The sequence below is a fragment of the Dasypus novemcinctus genome, chromosome 9 (genome assembly GCF_030445035.2).
Source record: "Dasypus novemcinctus isolate mDasNov1 chromosome 9, mDasNov1.1.hap2, whole genome shotgun sequence".
Taxonomy (NCBI): Eukaryota; Metazoa; Chordata; class Mammalia; order Cingulata; family Dasypodidae; genus Dasypus; species Dasypus novemcinctus.
In genome coordinates this window covers 33,869,724-33,889,189 of record NC_080681.1, presented here as the reverse complement: position 1 = coordinate 33,889,189, position 19,466 = coordinate 33,869,724, and the positions used below count along the sequence as shown (strand labels likewise).

General features: G+C 39.9%; 1 protein-coding gene across 6 annotated transcripts in view; it reads right to left on the bottom strand.

Moving 5' to 3' along the window:
- The window catches only part of GLMN (glomulin, FKBP associated protein), a 54,484-nt gene that overhangs the window by 18,768 nt on the left and 16,250 nt on the right, over nucleotides 1-19,466 (bottom strand). For all 6 annotated transcript variants that reach the window (XM_058303177.2, XM_058303174.2, XM_071217258.1 and 3 more), the window contains 2 exons: nucleotides 2,016-2,203; nucleotides 759-812 (listed from right to left, as the gene is read on the bottom strand). In XM_058303177.2, the coding sequence (XP_058159160.1) occupies nucleotides 759-812; nucleotides 2,016-2,203 (242 nt within the window). The remainder of the gene's footprint in view (nucleotides 1-758; nucleotides 813-2,015; nucleotides 2,204-19,466) is intronic.

Below are 19,466 nucleotides of genomic sequence, written 5' to 3'. Positions count from 1 at the left end.
CAACAGGGAAAGAAAAACAAAGCTCATAGAGTTTTGAGAAATCCTTGCATTTCTATCTGGAAAAGTTACTTTGTTATATTTTTAAAAGAAAAGATCTGCCTCTTAGCACCCCAAATGAGAAAAGGAGCAATTGAATGACATCATCATCAGTAATCTAAACTATAAAAGGCAGTGGTGAAGACAACTTTTGATGCATTTAACAGATTCTGTCCATGAAGCAAAAATATACGTGAGCTTTCCTTATGACTGTTCCTCCTTAGATGGAGGAGGTTGCAGTGGGTTAGGATGTTTCAATATACTTACTTTTTAAAAATTTATCTTTTTATCTTTTTCTTTTTAATGTTACATTAAAAAAATATGAGGTCTCCATATACATACCCCCCACCCCCCTCACCCCACTCCTCCCAAACAACAACTTCCTCCATCATCATGGGATATTCGTTGCACTTGGTGAATACATCAACTTACTTTCTTTTGAGATAAGGAAGGAAACCTCAACCTTAGGAACAGATAACTGGAAAACCATGAAGTTATTATAAGACAATATCCTAATACTATCTTGGGTTGAAAATATGAAACACTGCTGAAAAGCCCTTTTAACTTATTTCTGCTTTTGTTGTGATGATTTGTGTCACTGTTTTATGCAATAACCAATTAATTATTAAAACCTGGCCAAGAGAAGATATGGTCCCCTGATCTTGACAAAGACTATTTTAATACTTCTATTTAATTCTGAGATGCCATTTGAATGATCTTACCTTTGCAAAAAGCCTTCAACATGCCCCATATTAAGTTGCAAAAGGTATGATGGGCTAAAATGGGAGAAAAAATTTTTTTAGATATTTTGTATTCATATATATATATAAGTAAAGTGTGATAGTTAAAGAGTATTGGCTCTCGTATCAGAGAGAACTATGTATGAATTCCACCTATGCCACTAATTAGTTGTATAATCTTCAGCAGTTTCTTAACTTGCCTGTCTTATTTTCATCTGTAAAATGAGATAAGGCTCTATTTTACAGGATTATTATAAAGAAAATGCATTTAAGGCTGTTAGTATAGTGTTTGATACATGAACATGCAAATGATAACCATTATTGCAATATTTATACACAAACATATCCCCAGGTATAGTCATACATAAATATACAAACTCACACAAAGAAATAGATCCAAGGCCTGCAAGACAAATACACAATTCTTATTCCCATGGACCTTGAAGTCTGGAAGGTATTACATTGTAAAAATTGTATGTTTATTTTTAAAATAGTTGTGATAAACTATATGGGAAAAAAGGGTCACATTCAATGTAATTAGAACAAGAGGATTTACCCTAATTGAGTGACGAGTGAAGGCTTTTCTCAGAAAGTGATATTTAAGGATAAAGACTGTCCTAGCATATACAAAGGTTTGACAGCAAAAAAGTTCAAGAAACATTTCAGTAAGAAACCAAAAGGAGGTCTGTGTTACTGGAGCATAGTGATGAAGAGGAAAGGTTATTGGAGATTAATCAGGAGAACCCAGGAAGAGCCAGGTCATGCATAAGCTTGTCTCACAAGTCATGTTAAGGCACTTAGACTTCATTGAAAGGATTTAAGTAGGGGATTGCTTTTTAAAAAAGCTTTAGTTTCTAATGTTGAGAATAGGCTAGATTGAAAGGGAATGAGAGTGGATATATAAAGACCCCACTCAGGATTACAGCAAAAGAAATGGCAGTAATTCAGACTATTCCATGAGTACTTAACCCTCATAGTCCAGGGTGGTTCCAACAGCTTCAAAATCAAGTCTAGCTGAACACTTTCTGACTTTTTCCCATTCCCTTATGTCTAGTTCAACTTAGTCACTGCTTGACCACTATTGGCTTCAATAGATTACAACCAGTATCATTCAGAGCTGGTGTTTCTATTTTATTTTATATAGCATGTTAATAATATTAACACATATATAGGGCATTAGATAAAAGAACATTTGATGATATTTCTTTTAGAATGAAGAAACAAAAAATTAACTCTTACCTTAAGACCATTGGAAGCTGATCAATACCAATGCCCTGTACGAATACTAGATAAGCCAGAGAAGCCATAGAATCTGCCAATTGTTTATCTTCTTCCTCTTCAAATTCAAGGTAATTCCAAATCCTCTTTTTTCTTCCATGATTAAAAATAATTTTGGGAAAAGGCTCTCCAATTGCTGATAAAAAACCCTGTGAAAACAAAAAGGAATCTGTAGCAGGCTAGCCCTAGGATACTCTACCATGTGCATACCCTGAACAATCCCTTCCCCTTGAGTGTGGGTGGGACTTATGAGACTTGTTTCTAACCAAGAGAATGTGGTAAAGGTGTCATATTACAGGACAAAAGTGAAGAGTTTTACAGATGTAATCAAGGTCCCAAATCAACTGATTTTGTGTTTTTCAAAAGGAAGAGCATCCTGGGTGGGCCTGGCTTAATCAAGTAGGTTTTTTTTTTTTATTTATTTCTCTCCCCTCCGCCCCCACCCAGTTGTCTGCTCTGTGTCCATTTGCTGTGGTTCTTCTGTGTCCACATGTATTCTTGTCAGCGGCACCCAGGAAATCTGTGTCTCTTTTTGTTGTATCATCTTGCTGCATCATATCTCCGTGTGTGCAGTGCCACTCCTGGGCAGGTTGTGCTTTTCTCCCATGGTGTGACTCTCCTTGCAGGGCACACTTCTTGCACATGGGGCTCCCCTATGCGGGGACACCCCTGTGTGGCAGGGCACTCCTTGCACGCATCAGCACTGTCCGTGGGCAGGTGAGGGTCAGGAGGCCCTGGGTTTGAACCCTGGACCTCTCACATGGTAGGCGGACGCTCTATCAGTTGAGCCAAAACCGCTTCCCTCAAGTAGGTTTTTAAAGAAGGTTCAGACCCCCCCTCAGAGTCAGAGATTCTCCCTTGCTGGCTTTAAAGAACTAGGCTGTAATGTTATGAGAGGGCCATGTAACAAGGAACTGTGGGCAGCTCTAGGAGTTGAAAGTGGCTCTTGGCCAACAGCAGCTAGAAAATGGGGGACTTCAGTGATACAGTCACAAGGAGAGAAATCCTGCCATCAACCTGGGGGGCTTGGAAGTGGGTCTTTCTCCAGTTAAACTTCTGATAAGATCAAAGTCCCAGCCAACACCTGGATTGTAGCACGATGAGACCATGGGCAGAGGACTTAACTAAGCAGTGCCTAGACTGCCTAGGTGACCCATACAAACTATGAGATAACAAAAAGAATTGTGGGAATCTGTTATTTAGCAATAGAAAACTAACACCAAAGCCAACAGAAACCATATTTTATATAAGCATTTATATATCAAATGGCTTCTAAATAACCTCAATCTTTAATTTGGAATTTTAATTAAAGACGCACACAATTTTACTGATAGTCAAATGACCCAACTGATAAAGGGCTCTGAAGTGCAAACAAAAAATCATTTTACATTCAAGATTTTTAAAAAGTTTTCAGTGATACCTGAGAACAATCTAAAAAGTTGAGACATACAAATATCATGACATGATAGTAAAGTAACTAGAGAAATGAAGAATACTCTAGGAACAATGCTCCAGTGACTATTGTCTGCTTAAATACAGAGTGGGCTGGAGGAACACTGGCCTCTTTAGCTGTGGGTGTGACAGCAGAGGCTGACAAAACAGTATTCATATTGCCGGTTTTATGCACTCTTCTGTCATAAGAGAAAAAGAAGCATCCCTGTTATGACTGAACAGGATCTCAGAGCTAAAAGCTTTGTTTTTCTTTTTAAGGAGGGAAGGAGAGAGAAAGAGACTCAGGACACACAGGTTTACTGCTCTTCCTCTTATAACTTTTTTTTTTTTTTAAGATTTTATTTATTTCTCCCCCCTTCCCCTCCTCCCCAGTTGTCTGTTCTCTGTGTCTATTTGCTGCGTGTTCTTCTTTGTTCGCTTCTGTTGTTGTCAGTGGCATGGGAATCTGTGTTTCTTTTTGTTGTGTCAGCTCTCCGTATGTGTGGCACCATTCCTGGGCAGGCTGCACTTTCTTTCGCTCTGGGCGGCTGTCCTTATGGGGAGCACTCCTTGAGCATGAGGCTCCCCTATGCGGGGACACCCCTGCATGGCACAGCACTCCTTGCATGCATCAGCACTGCGCATGGGCCAGCTCCACACAGGTCAAGGAGGCCCGGGGTCTGAACCTAGGACTTCCCATGTGGTAGACGGACGCCCTAACCACTGGGCCAAGTCCGCTTCCCTTATGCTATTTCTGATTCCAGTATACTAGAAAATATCTGGCCTTCAGAATCCAACAGAATTGTGTTTGAGTCTTGGCTTCACTACTTACTAGTTGTGTGGCACTGGGTGAGTTACCCAACCTCTATAAGCCTCAGTTTTCTTATCTGGAACATGACAATAATACCTATATCAAATATTCATTGAGCAGGCCACAAAAAGGCATAAAAATTTAAGTTCACAAGAGACTACCAAACAGAAATTAGAAGGGAATGACAAAAATAGCTAAAGAACAAACACCAGCCTTCCGTATATTTATTTATTCACTTATTCAATAAACACTTAAAGAGTCAACGCACTGGGTCTGACATTGTGGGGAATTATAAAGCCAAAGATTTCTTGCATTCAGGAAAATAAAATCTGCTGATTCCAGATGGTACTATTAGCCATTTTAGAATATAAAAAGGAATCAGGGAAAATCATCTCCAGGCACAAGAGACACATATTCAGCTCCCTGATGCTAAATATATATTGTTTCACTGCTTTTCAAAGCCACACATTTTTGTTATAGCCAAAGTAAAAAAGTTTACTGCACTCAGATTCCAACTATCCTCTTAATCATGAAGCTCCATTTCTTTCTTCATATTCAGCCAATATAAACTTTTTTCCAGAGTAAGGTGCACTTTTTTTAGTTAATAATTTTTTGTCCATCATTTACATTAGTATTCACTGTGTTGTACAGTCCTTTGTTTTTTTTAAAAAAAATAAATATATTTTTTAAAATTTATATTTATTTATTTCTCTCCCCTTCCCCCCTGCACCCTGGTTGTCTGTTCTCTGTGTCTATTTGCTGCGTATTCTTCTTTGTCCGCTTCTGTTGTTGTCAGCGGCACGGGAATCTGTGTTTCTTTTTGTTGTGTCATCTCTCCCTGTGTGCAGCACCATTCCTGAGCAGGCTGCACTTTCTTTTGCGCTGGGCGGCTCTCCTTACGGGGTGCACTCCTTGCGCGTGGGGCTCCCCTACGCGGGGACACCCCTGTGTGGAAGGGCACTCCTTGCGTACATTAGCACTGCGTATGGGCCAGCTCCACACGGGTCAAGGAGGCCCGGGGTTTGAACCGCAGACCTCCCATGTGGTAGATGGACGCCCTAACCACTGGGCCAGGTCCGCTGCCTGTTTTTTCTTTTAGTTTTTATTCTAATAACATATAGATGACTCAAAATTTTCCCTTAAACACATTCACAAATATAATTCACTAATTACATTTACAGTGTTGTGCTACCATCACCACCATCCATTACCAAAACTTTACAACCAACCCAAATAGAAATTCTGTACAACTTAAACATAAACTTCCCATTCCCTACCTCCAACTCAGTCCCAGTAACCTATATTCTAGATCTGACTCTCTGAATTTGCTTAACAGTGAGATCATACAATATGTGTACTCTTGTGACTGGCTTATTTCACCCAACATGGCTTCAAGGTTCATCCATGCTGTTGCATGACTCAGAACTTCAATCCTTTTTAAAGCTGAAAAATATTCCACTGTACATGTATACCACATTTTCTTTATCAAATCATCTGTTGGTGGGCATTTGGTTTGCTTCCATCTTTAGGCAACTGTGAATAATGCTTTATGAACATTGGTGTGCAAATATATGTTCAAGTCCCGGCTTTCAATTCTTTTTAGTATATACCTGGTAGTGGGATTGCCGGGTGATGTGGTAATTCTAAACCTAGCTTTCTGAAGAACTGCCAAATTGTCTTTCACAGTGGTTGAACCGTTTTACATTCCCACCAGCAATGAATGAGTATTCTTATTTCTCCACTCCTGTCCAACACTTGTAATTTTCTGTTTCTTTAAGAGTAGCATTCTGGTGGGTATGAAATGCTATCTTGCAGTTTTGGTTTGCATAATCCCAATAGCTAATGAAGCTGAGCATCTTTTCATGTGTTTTTTAGCCATCTGTATATCTTCTTTAGAGAAATATCTATTCAAGTATTTTGCTTTTTATTCTACTTTTATTTTTTCTTCCTCCCCATTCCCCCCGAGATGGCTACTTTGTCTGTCTACTCATCTTCCTCAGGAGGCACTGGGAACTGAACCCGGTACCTCCCATGTGGGAGGTAAGTGCCCAACTGCTTGAGCCAATTCTACTCCTGCTGTCCATTTTTTGGGGGTTGTTGGTCATTTTATTGCTGAGTTGCAGGAATCCTTTATATTTTCTGGATATTAAACCCTAATGGGATATGTGGTTTTCAAATATTTTCTCACATTGTGTCTTCTCACTTTTATGGTGAGCCTTTGAAACACAAAAGTTTTAAATATTGATGAGGTCACATTTATCTATTTTTTTCTTTTCTTTCATGTCTTTTGGGTGTAAAGTCTAAGTAACCATTGCCTAAAGCAAGATCCTGAAGATGCTTCCCTATACTTTCTTCTAGGAGTTTTATAGTCTGGTTCTTAAGTATTTAGGTCTTTGATTCATTTTGAATTAATTTTTTTCTTGTTGTTGTGAGATATACAACCTTTTGCACATAGATATCCAGTTCTCCTAGTACATTTGTTGATAAGACTCTTCTTTTCCAATGAGTGGGCTTGTTAAAAATCAGTTGGAGGGAGCAGAGGTGTCTCAAGTGATTGGGTGCTTCCCTCCCACATATGAGCTCCCGGATTTGGTTTTTAGTGCCTCCTAAGAAAAGAAGACAAAAGAGCAGATAGCAAGTACAAACAAGGGTGGGGGGTGGAATTTAAAAAAAATCTACTGGACAAAAATACAGACAGACAGATAAGCCAATGGAATCAAATTGATAGTTCAGAAACAGAAGCTCACATACGGTCAAGTGATTTTCACAAGGCTCCCAAGCCCACCCAGCATGGGCAGAACAGTCTATTCAACAAATGGTGCTGCGAGAATGGGATAACCATATCCAAAAGAAAGAAAAAGGACCCCTATCTCACAACCCATGCAAAAATTAACTCAAAATGGATCAAAGACCTAAATATAAAAGTTAGAACCACAAAACTCCTAGAAGAAAATGTAGGGAAACATCTTTAAACCTGGTGGTAGATGGTGGTTTCTTAAATGTTATACTGAAAGCATGGGCAATGAAAGAAAAAATATACAAATGGGACCTCCTCAAACCTAAAATACTTTTGTGATTCAAAGGCAGCCCACTCAATGGGACAAAATATTTGGAAACCACATTATCTGATAAAGGTTTCATTTCCATGCCATACAGAGATCACACAACTCAACAACAAAAAAAAGCAATCCAATTAAAAAATGGGTGAAAGATTTAAATAGATATTTATAGAGAAAATACAAACAGTGAACATGGAAAAAATGTTTAATATCACAGCTATTAGGGAAATGCAAATCAAAACTACACTGAGGGAAGTGGTTGTGGCTCAACTGATAAAGAGTGTCTGCCTACCATATGGAGGGTCCAGGGTTCAAAACCCAGGGCCTCCTGACCCATGTTGTGAGCCGGCTCACGCACAGTACTGCCGCAGCACACAAGGACTGCTATGCCATGCAGGGGTGTCCCCCGTGTAGGGGTGCCCCATGTGCAAGGAGTGCGCACCGCAAGGAGAGCTGCCCTGTGCAAAAACAGCGCAGCTCGCCCAGGAGTGGTGCCACACACACGGAGAGCTGATGCAGCAAGATGATGCAACAACAACAAAAAAGCAACACAGTTTCCCAGTGCTGTGTGACAAGAATGCAAGCGGACACAGAAGAACACACAACAAATGGACACAGAGAGCAGACAATGGGGGAGGGGAGGGGAGAGAAATAAATAAAAATCTTTTAAAAAAAAACTACAATGAGATATCATCTCACACCTCATAGAATGGCCATTATTTAAAAATCAGAAAACAATAAGTGCTGGATAGGATGTGGAGAAATAGTTAACACTCTTTCATTGCTGGTGGGAATGTAAATGGTGGAGCCTCTGTGGAAGACAGTTTGGCAGTTCCTGAGGAATCTAAATATAGAATTGCCATATAATCCAACAGTTCCTCTACTAGGAATATATCTAGAAAAACTAAAATCAGTGACGGGAGCAGACATTTGCACACCAATATTCACAGCAGTGTTATTCGTAATTGTCAAAAGATGGAAACAACCCAAGTGTCCATGAAATGATGAACGGCTAAACAAAATGTAATATATACACAGGATGGAATACTATGCTGCTATAAGAAGAAATGAAATTGGGACACATACGATGACATGGGTGAACCTTGAAGACATTTTGCTGAGTGAAATAAGACAGACACAAAGGAACAAATATTGTATGGTCTCAATAATATGAACTAAGTGTGAAGAATAAACACATGGAGTTAAAATGTAAAGTATAGGTTACTAGGAATAGGATGAAGGTTGAGAAGGGGTACTGATTCTTAATGTATGAAGAATTTTCATTTAGCTTGATTATAAGAGTGTGGAAATAGGGGAAAGGATGTGGCTCAAGTGGTTAAGCACCTTCTTCCCACATGCGAGGTCCTGGGTTTGGTTTCTGGTGCCTCCTCCCCAAAACAAACAAGTGCAAAAAGTGAACTCAGGGGAGCCAATGTGGCTCAGTGGTTGAGCGCTGGCTTCCCACAAATGAGGTCCCAGGTTCAATCCCTGGACCCTGGTACCTCAAAAAAAAAAAAGTGTGGAAATGGATAGAATTGATGGTAACATTACAGTGAGTCTAACCAACATGGCTGGTTTATAAATGGGATTGTGGCTAAAAGGGGTGGTCCAGGGAAATAAATGTCCAATTGAAAGAAAAGTAGAGAATAATTTATGGACTCAATAACACAGTCAACCTGGAGGTGGATGAGGATTGTGGTTAATAATACAAATATGAGAATGTTCTTCTATGAACTAGAATAAACGTATATCACTCTTACAAGGGGTTAAGAATATGGTGATGCATGGGAAAAATACAATTAATTTAATTTATGGACTATAGTTACCAGCAATATTGTAATATTTTTGCATCAATGTCAAAGGAGGTACTTATCAATGCTAAGGAAAACATTAAAAAATTTACTGAGGCGATGACTGTACAACTCTGTGATGAAAATGGGAGCTACTGACTTTATATTTTGGATAGGTTGTACATGCAAGAGATTGGATAACATGGTGAACAATACAGTACAAATATGAGAGTGTTCTCTCATGAATGCTAACAAATGTACAATACTGATACATGATGTTAATAATAGGGGTATGGAAAAAATATACCTCATGTACACTATGGACTAGATTTAGTGGTTATATTCTAAATGATGATGTTCTTTCATAATTTGCAAATGTTTCACAACAATGTAAGGTGTTGGTGGAGTTACATGGAAATCTGCATATTATGCTTGATTGTTTTGTAAGCTTACAACTTCTCCAATAAAAAAAATTTCATATAAAAAATAAAATAAAACCGACTGGCCATAGATGTGGGGGTCTATTTCTGAACTCCCAATTCAATTCCATTGGTCTATATTTAGTCTTTCAATCCATGAACATGGAATGTCTTTCTATTTATTTAGGTCTTCCTTGGTTTCTTTTAGCAAACTTCTGTAATTTTCCATGTAAAGTCCTTCACATTCTTGGTTAAATTTATTCCTAGATATTTGATTCTTTTAGTTGCTATTGTAAATGGCTATTTTTCTTGATTTCCTCCTCAGATGGCTCATAACTAGTGTATAGAAATACTGTTGATTTTTGTGTTGATCTTGTACCCAGCCACTTTGCTAAATTCTGTTATTAACTCTAGTAGCTTTGTTGTAGATTTGCTTGGGACTTTATATAGAATCATGTCATCTGCAAATAATTTTACGTCTTTCTTTCCGATATGAATGCTATTTCTTCTTGCCCAACTGCTCTGGCTAGAACTTCCATTACATTGTTGAATAGCACTGCTGACAGTGGTCACCCTTTGTCTTGTTCCAGATCTTAGAGGGAAAGCTTTCAGTTTCACCACTGAAAATGGTATTAGTAGTGGGATTTTCATATATGTGCTTTATCATGTTAAGAAAGTTTATTTCTATTCCTGTTTTTCTAAATGATTTTATCAAGAAAGATGCTGGATTTTGTCAAATGCCTTCCCTGTGTCAACTGAAATGATCACATGGCACATGGTTTTTACCCCTTCATTTTGTTAATGTGGTTGCTTTTTTTTTTTTTTTCTTTTTGAGTTACCACAGCCAGGAATGAACCCGGGACTTTGAATGTGGGAAGCAAGTTCTCAACTATTGAGCCACATAGGCTCCCCTGAGTTGGTTTTTCACTTGTTTGCTTGTTATCTTTTTTTTTTTAGGATCCAAACCCAGGATCTCCAAAGTGGGAAGCAGGTGCTCAGCCGCTTGAGCCACATCTGCTCCCAGTGTATTGCATTTTAATGAGGACTTTGGCATCTATATTCCTAAGACAAACTGGTCTGTAAATTTCTTCCTTGTAGTATCTTAATCTGACTTTAGTATTAAAGTTGGCCTGAGAGAGTAAGTCAGTTAGTGTTCCCTCCTGTTTAATTATTTTTTAAAGCGTTTGAGCAGGAGTGGTAATAATTCTTGGGATACTTGGTAGGATTAATCTGTGAAGCCACCTGGTCCTGAACTTTTTTTGTTGGGAAGGTTACGATGACTAATTCAATCCTTTTACTTGTAATTGGTTTGCTCAGATCTTTACTTTCTTCTAGAGTCATTTAGGCTATATTTCCTGTGGTAACAGTGCAGGTGGTGCATTTCTAGGAATTTGTCCATTTCATCTAGGTTGTCTAATTTGTTGGCAAAGAATTGTCCCTAATATCCTCTTGTGATCCTTCTTATTTCTGTGGGGTCAACAGTAAACCCCCCCCTCCTTTCTGATTTTAATGAATGTGTCTTTTCTCTTCTTTTCCTTGGCATTCTAGTGGATGGTTTGTCAATTTTATTGATCTTTTTTAAAAAATGTTTGGTTTTCTTAATGCTAATTTTAAAAAATTCTTTATTTATTTTTGCTCTAATCTTTGGTATTTCTTCTGCTTGCTTTGGGTTTAGATTGCTGTTTTTTTAAAAAATTTTGTTACTCCAGGTGTGCAGCTAGGTCTTTGATTTTAGCTTTCTTCTTTTCTAATATAAGCATTTAGGGCCATAAACACCATCTTTGCACTGCCTTTGCTGTATCCCAAAAGTTTTGATATGTTATATTCCTATTATATTTTCATTCATTTCAAGATATCTACTAATTTCCATTGTAATTTCTTCTTTAACACATTGTTTAAGAGTGTGTTATCTAACTTCCATATATTTTTTGGAATTCTGAGTTCTCCGCCTGTTATTTCCAACTTTATCCCACTGTGGTCGGAGAAGATGCTTTGCATAATTCCAACCTTTTTTAAAATTTATTGAGACCTGTTTTGTGACCCAACATGTATTATTTTTTTAAAAAAGATTTATTTCTACCCCCCCCCCCCACCGCCCCTGGTTGTTCTCTATGTCTATATGCTGAACCTTCTTCTTTGTCCACTTCTGTTGTTGTCAGCAGCACGGGAATCTGTGTTTCTTTTTGTTGCAACATCTTGTGGTGTCAGCTCTCCATGTGTGCGGTGCCATTCTTGGGCAGGCTGCACTTTCTTTAATGCTGGGTGGCTCTCCTTACGGGCGCTCTCCTTGCGCATGGGGCTCCCCTACGTGGGGGACACCCCTGTGTGGCAGGGCATTCCTTGCGTGCATCAGCACTGCGTGTGGGTCAGCTCCACATGGGTCAAAGAGGCCTGGGGTTTGAACCACGGACCTCCCATGTGGTAGACGGACGCCCTAACCACTGGGCCAAGTCCGCCGCCCATGTATTCTGAGAGTGAACCATGTGCACTTGAGAAGAATGTATAACCTGGTGTTTGGGGATGCAATTTTCTGTATATGTCTGTTAAGTCTAATTCATTTATCATATTATTCAAGGTTCTTTGATATTAGTGTAGTTACCCCAGGTTTTTAGGTTACTATTTGCATGGGTTATCTTTTTTCATCCTTTCACTTTCAACTTAATTGTGTCTTTGAGTTTATGGTGATCCTGTTGTAAACCACATATAGTTGGATCATGATATTTTTTTTTTTTTTAAAGATTTATTTAATTTCCCCCCCTCCCCTGGTTGTCTGTTCTTGGTGTCCATTTGCTGCGTCTTGTTTCTTTGTCCGCTTCTGTTGTTATCAGCGGCACGGGAAGTGTGGGCGGCGCCATTCCTGGGCAGGCTGCACTTTCTTTTCACGCTGGGCGGCTCTCCTCACGGGCGCACTCCTTGCGCGTGGGGCTCCCCCACGCGGGGGACACCCTTGCGTGGCGCGGCACTCCTTGCGCGCATCAGCGCTGCGCATGGCCAGCTCCACACGGGTCAAGGAGGCCCGGGGTTTGAACCGCGGACCTCCCATGTGGTAGACGGATGCCCTAACCACTGGGCCAAAGTCCGTTTCCCGGATCATGATATTTTATCCACTCGGCCAATCTGTCTTTTGATGGGGGAGTTTAACCCATTAACATTCAGTGACATTACTATAAAGGCAATATTACTTTAGCCATGTAGTCCTTTGGTTTTTATATGTCATATCTTTTTTCTCTCTCTTTTCCTTTATTGCAGACGTTTCTGTTTAGCTGATCTTTTGTGATGTATCTGATTGATCCCTTTCTCATTTGTTCTGTATATTTTTAAGTACTTTGTGGTTAACCTGGGGTTTGTATTACATAACCTATGTCTATGACCTACTAATTTGGAAAGATACCAACTGGGCATCAATAGCATACATGTTCCCTGTTCCAATACCCCTTCATTTCCCCTTTTTATGCTGTTTTTATCCTACTGTACTGCTCTATATTTTGCATGTCCATTATTGGGAAACATGACTTTTTCTTGTCCAATTGTCTTCTCTCACTTATAGGAATGAAAGAGTAGAGTTATATAGTGAGGATATAGTACTACTGAGTTTTGCATTTACCCATTAGGTACCTTTGCTAAATATCTTCACTTCTTCATACTATTCCAGGCCACACTATCCTGTCTTTTCCTTTCAAACTGAAGAACTTGGTTTAAGAATTCTTGTAAAACAGGTCTTTTGTTAACAAACTCAGATTTGTTTACCTGTGACTATTTAAAACTTGTCTCATTTTTGAGGAACAGTTTTGCTGGATAAAATTTTTGGCTGGCAGCGTTCCTCTTTCAGAACCTTAAATAATTCATACCACTGCCTTCTTACCTCTATGGTACCTGAGGAGAAATCAGCACTTAGTCTTTCTTTTTTTTAAAAAGATTTTTTATTTATTTCTCCCCTCACCCCATTGCTCCCATTGTCTGCTCTCTGTGTCCATTTGCTGTGTGTTCTTCTGTGTCTGCTTGTATTCTTATTAGGTGGCTTCGGGAACCAATCCTGGGACCTTTCAGAGTGGGAGGTCCAGAAGTCTTGCACCGCCTCAGCTCCCAGTTCTGCTGCATCTTATTTTCTCTCCTCTGTGTCTCTTATTGCATCATCTTACTACATCAGCTCTCCATGTCAGCTGGCACTCCTGTGTGGGGCGGCTTTCCTGCGCAGGGCGGCATTCCCACGGAGGGCAGCACTCCTGCATGGGGTCACATTCCCACGTGGGCCAGCAGTCCGTGTGGGCCAGCTTGCCACACAGGCCAGCTCGCCCTCACCAGGAGGCCCTGGACATCAAACCTTGGACCTCCTATATGGTAAATGGAGCCCAATTGGTTGAGCCATGTCCGCTTCCCTCAGCACTTGGTGTTATTGGGATACTTTGCATGTGATGAATTCTCTTACTGCTTTCAGAATTCTCTATTTTTGGTATTTGACATTCTGATGATATGTGCCTCTGAGTAGGTATATTAGGGTTTTTCTGTTTGGAATATGTTGTACTTCTTGGATGCATATATTTATGTCTTTTGTAAGAGTTGGGAAATTTTCAGCCATTTCCTCAAATATTTTTTCTGCCCCCTTTCCCTTCTGGGAGACCCATGATTCATGCTTGTCACTCAAGTCCCTGAGACTCTGCCCAATTTTTTTCAATTCTTTTCTCTATCTGTTCTTTTGACTTTATGATTTCTATTGTCCTGTCTTCTACTTGTGGATTCTTTCTTTCATATGTTCAAATCTGCTGTTGTATGTTTCTAGTATATATTTCATTTCCATTGTGGTGCCTTTCATCCCCATAATCTATGTAATATTTCTTTTTAACATTCTTTTGAATTCTATTTTATGCTCACACATTCCCTTCTTAGTATACAGTGGTACCTCGGTACTATTGGTTCTGGGAGGCACAATGAGTACCAAAAACGGTAAGTACCAAACAAATTTTTCTCATAAGGAATAATGTAAATAAATTTAATGTGTTCCCAAACCAAAGACAATGCACATTCTTAAGGCAATATGTAAAAAGATAGGGTTGTACATCATTACTTTATATGAGAAATAAACTTAAAATTAATAAATACTTAGATTAAATAAAATAAAAACTTCACTTTACCTGTACTGAGAAGAGTCCATAGTCTAATGGGATGTTGGGAGGAAAGTGGTGAGGAGGGGAGGTTACATGGAATGTTGCTGGGAAGGAGAGTCCCCCTCCATGAGAACATTGGACACTCGCACTTCTGGTGTTCTTTCTCTTTTCTGCCTTTTTTTCAACTTGCACCACAGGCTCTGATACATTCTTTCACCTTCACTAAAAATGGATCCAATGAGGACTGCTTCTGTCTTCTTTTGAGAATTCCTTAAAAGTGGGAAATTGTTTGGTCATTCAATAAATTCACATCTCTGCTTGTCAGAGCTTTGTCCAGATGGTACTTCTCCACAAAGTTTTGAACTTCTGCTCATTTTGCATACATTTCCTTTATCAAGGAAGTGGAGACATCCTCTTTTATTTCCTTCTCACCTGAAGAAATCTCTTCAGCCACCTCTTGTTGCTGCCCCTTCTGTAGTTCCTGCAGCTCCTCAATGTTGAGCACTTCATGCTGTTCCTCCACTAACTCCTCAACATCAGCAGCATCGACCACCAGACCCCTGGATTGGCTCAAAGATACAAAATCCTGCACAATTGTACCCTGTGTATCCGCAGGCCCGCGGGGTCAGTCTCAAACGCTTCGAAGTCTGAGTCACAGCTTCTTGTCACATATTGTCTTGATAAAGTCTTCTCTTCTTTTGTGATATAGGTTCTACTTGGCATTTTCTCCCCAAAAAAACTCCAGTCTCATCACAGTTAAAAACTTGGTGGGGAATAAAACCCTCATCCTCTACATAGTCTTGAAATTTACTGATGAATTTATCAGCAGCCTTTTTACTAGCACTCACTGCCTTGTCATGCCTCACGATACTATGAATGCTGTTCCTCTTTTTAAAAGTATCAAGCCAGCCATGGCTGGCCTGAAAAACTTCAACACTCTCATCCTTTGGTTCTGGTTAGTTTTTCAAAAGATTGGCATACCACACTTTTGCTTTTTCACACACCATGGCTTCCGATACACTGTCGCCCACTGTGTCTCATTTACCAAATTTATAACAGCTTTTCAACTTTGAGTGTTTGGGAATGCTGCTTTGTTACTGATTTAACTTCTTTTGCAACATCAGCCTTTTTAGTTGCTTCTTTATTCTTAATGATGAGGAGACCATTGTTCTAGGGATACTGTATTCCCTAGCAAGATCTGTAATGTGCATACAGCTCTCATATTTATCTATTATTTCTCTTTTTTTGCTCAATGGTGGTGGAAAGTAATTTTCTTTTCTGCTCAGCGCTATTACTGCTCATTTTCTTAGGACCCATGATGAAAAAAAAATCTGCAAAAATATACAAAATGACCACAGAGGCTAAGATAAGACAGGAATGGGATGTACATAGGGCAAGAGCTATGAGTGACTAACGTGTGACCATGTGCTTCAGCTGGAAAGGGCAGCAAGTCACGAGGCAACCAACAATGACATGTTCTAGCTTACAAGTTGGAGTACCAAACAAACGACGAGTACCAGGACAAAATTTTCATGTCAAAATGCATGAAGTACCAAATTTGACAAGTTTCAAAGCAGTCGAGTACCAAGGTATGACTGTAATTTAGCTCTACAGCCACCATTAATTTATTCCTATTATATTTTATTATTATTCCTATTATATTTTCCATCTCTTTGATTTAGGAGATTTTTTTAAAACTCTTTGATTAGTTGTTCCAAATTCTGCATCTCCTCTGAAGGTTTTTTAAAATATATTTTTGGAGGTACCAGGGAATGAACCCAGGACCTCACACATGGAAAGTAGGTGCTCAACCCGAGTTACATCTGTACCACCACCCCCTTTAGTTTTAATTTGCTACCCTGGCTGAGCCATATCTTATTACTTAGTAAGGCTTATAACTTTTTTGCAGATGTCTGGGCATCTGATTATTTTGATGTGTTAACTCTGAAGGTCAGTTTCTCCCTCTTGTCTAGGGTTTTAGTGTTGATTTATTTTGGGTTTATATCTTTATAAAACTCAGCATATGGAACTAGGTTCTACAGTCCTGCTCTGGAAATCTGGAATCCACTTGTGTCCCCTGTGACCAAATTAAGGCCTTCAATTATCTTTGCATATACCATGCAGCAGCCCTGCCCATATCTAGGCTATACTTGCCACTGCAATTTTTCAAACCTCATGCCAGCCTCTGCCCTTTCAGGAATATTCCTATGCTGTATGCAGCCTTTGTGACATTCAAGAAATTCTGTACCAAAATAACTTGTGCCAAAGAAGGAGTGGCTGAGACTAGTCACTCCCAATCCTGCCACCCTTACCTGTACTTTTCCAGCATAGACAAAAGGCACTTCCTTACTTCAATGCTTATACCTCTCTTCTTAACTGCTTTGTGCGTCCTCATTGGAATTATTTCTACTACTAATGTTCCTTCCACTGAAACTCTAGGATATTTCCCTACTCCCTCGGCCTCCTCTAAGGACGCTTGCCCTACCTCATGGCTTTAATAAAATCTGTTTCAGAACCCTCTTTTGGGTATGGGCTGCTTACTCTCTTAAACCCTATGTAAAAGAGGGTCCAGAAGGTAGCAGAGGGGTAGTAGAGTAGTGTGGACAGAGGTTTAGTGTTAGCTTGGCTCTTTCTGTACTCTAAGCAAAAGCATACTTTCCTTTGTGGAAGATGCCATACTTGCCCTTAATCCACCCTTTTCACTGTCATATGCTGACCTCTTGGTCATTTTCTCATATTAACAGAAGACTCTGCCACCCACTCAAAATTTTTCTCTTTATTCTAACACCTGTTATGATCATAGGAAAGTTGAATGTTCACAAAGATAAACTCCTCTCACATGTCAGGCTCATGGTTCTTCATTTCCTAAGTTCTAGTGACTTTTACTTTTTTTTAAAAAAGAATTATTTTATTTATTTCTCCTCCCATTTCCCCCATTGTCTACTCTCTGTGTCCATTCACTGTGGGTTCTTCTGTGTCTGCTTGTAGTCTCTCATTAGGCAGCTCCGGGAACTGATCCTGGGACCTTCTGGAATGGGAGAGAGGTGATTACTCTCTTGCGCCAACTTGGCTCCCTGCTCTGCTACATCTTATTTTCTCTCCTCTGTGTCTCTTGTTGCATCATCTTGCTGTGCCAGCTTTCCACATCAGCCGGCACTCCTGCGCGGGGTGGCTTTCCTGTGTGGGGCAGCATTCCCACACAGGGCGACACTCCTGTGTGGGGCCATGTTGCCACTTGGGCCAGCACGCTGCATAGGCCAGCTCACTGCGTGGGCCAGCTTGCCCTCACCAGGAGGCCCTGGGCATTGAACCCTGGATTCCTATATGGTAAACAGGAGCCCAACTGGTTGAGCCACATCCATTTCCCATGACTTTTACTTCTAATCCATCTCAGCACCTAATCCCATCCTAGATCTCTGTCAAGATTTGGAGCTCTTCTTTATCAGATTATCTTAAACTCCAATATCCCACTTTCCTACTAGAACCTCTTACTCTATCTCTCCTACCAACCTCATTTCTACCTCTGACTTCTCTAGTCCTTGTTTATCTGTCCGTTCCTGATTTCTTCTTTCCCTTCCAATATGGACCACACGTGACTGTTTCTCTCAACCACCAGTACCCTATATATTCTTTAGCTACATCTACCCAATAAAATGCTAGCTTGGAAAAATGATGACAACCTACCATCTCTACTTCTACATTAGGCCATTGGAGAAAACACAAAAATATAGATTAGTATCACCACAGGTGTGGTCTCTAACCACAGTCAAGTAAGTGCTCAGCACTCCAGCTAAATCTTTCATAGTCCTCCACCATCTCTCTTTCCTATTGCCCTTGGTACTTATTCCAAACCTTTACAAGTTTTCTGAAGGTCCTTTCTCAATCCCAACTTTAAGAGATTACCTCTCCTTCACCTTGAAATCTGAGGACAGTGGGTTTGATTCCTCTCAATTATAACATCCCATTTTTGCTACAAATTTTGCTACATGCATAATCATTCCTAGCACCGCTTTTCCAGGTTTCCCCTTATGTCCTTGGTCCTATACCCTGTGATTTTCTCTAGAGTCATGCTATTTTAGGTAACCCCTAACACTTGTCTGTTCCCCTCTATTGGGTCCCACCTCTTCAGCCTATAAACATGCTGAAGCCTCCCTGTCTTGCCCATTGCCCCCCTACACTGAATCCACTGGCAATCTCCTTCCTTACTCATCCAAGCTTTTCTAGGAGTAGCTCATACAAGTCATCTTCTTTTTCTGATTTTTCACTTCTCTGTCCACTCTACTCTGATTTTTGCTCTAACAATCCACACCAACTGTTCTTGCTAAGGTTAAGGATGTCACCTTAATTCCTAAATCCAAAAGAATGCTTTTCAACTCTTACCTAACAAGCTCCCTCTGCTGCATTACTGACCATTCCTATCTTCCTGAAATTCTACTGTCCCAATTTTTGTGATATTCCTATCACCTCTTTGACTCATTTTTCTTGGTCTCATTGGTGGGCTTATCTTAAGTGCTGGCACTCTCTGAGGTCCAGTTGTGAGCCCTTTCCCTTCTTACACTGATATGTAGCCTTAGGTGAGCTCACTCACACTTACTGGAACTTTCTCCTTAAAAACCAACTTCTCTGAGTGTTTGAAATATTCTATAATAAAAAGCATAAAGCATAAAGCTCCTTGCTTTGCATTCTCTCCCCCAATTATTGACACCTTCATCTGTTCAGTTGCCCAAGCAGAAAACCTCATTTTGGCTCATCCTTTTCTCTATTCTTCCAGATCCAATCAATTACCAAATTTTGACAATT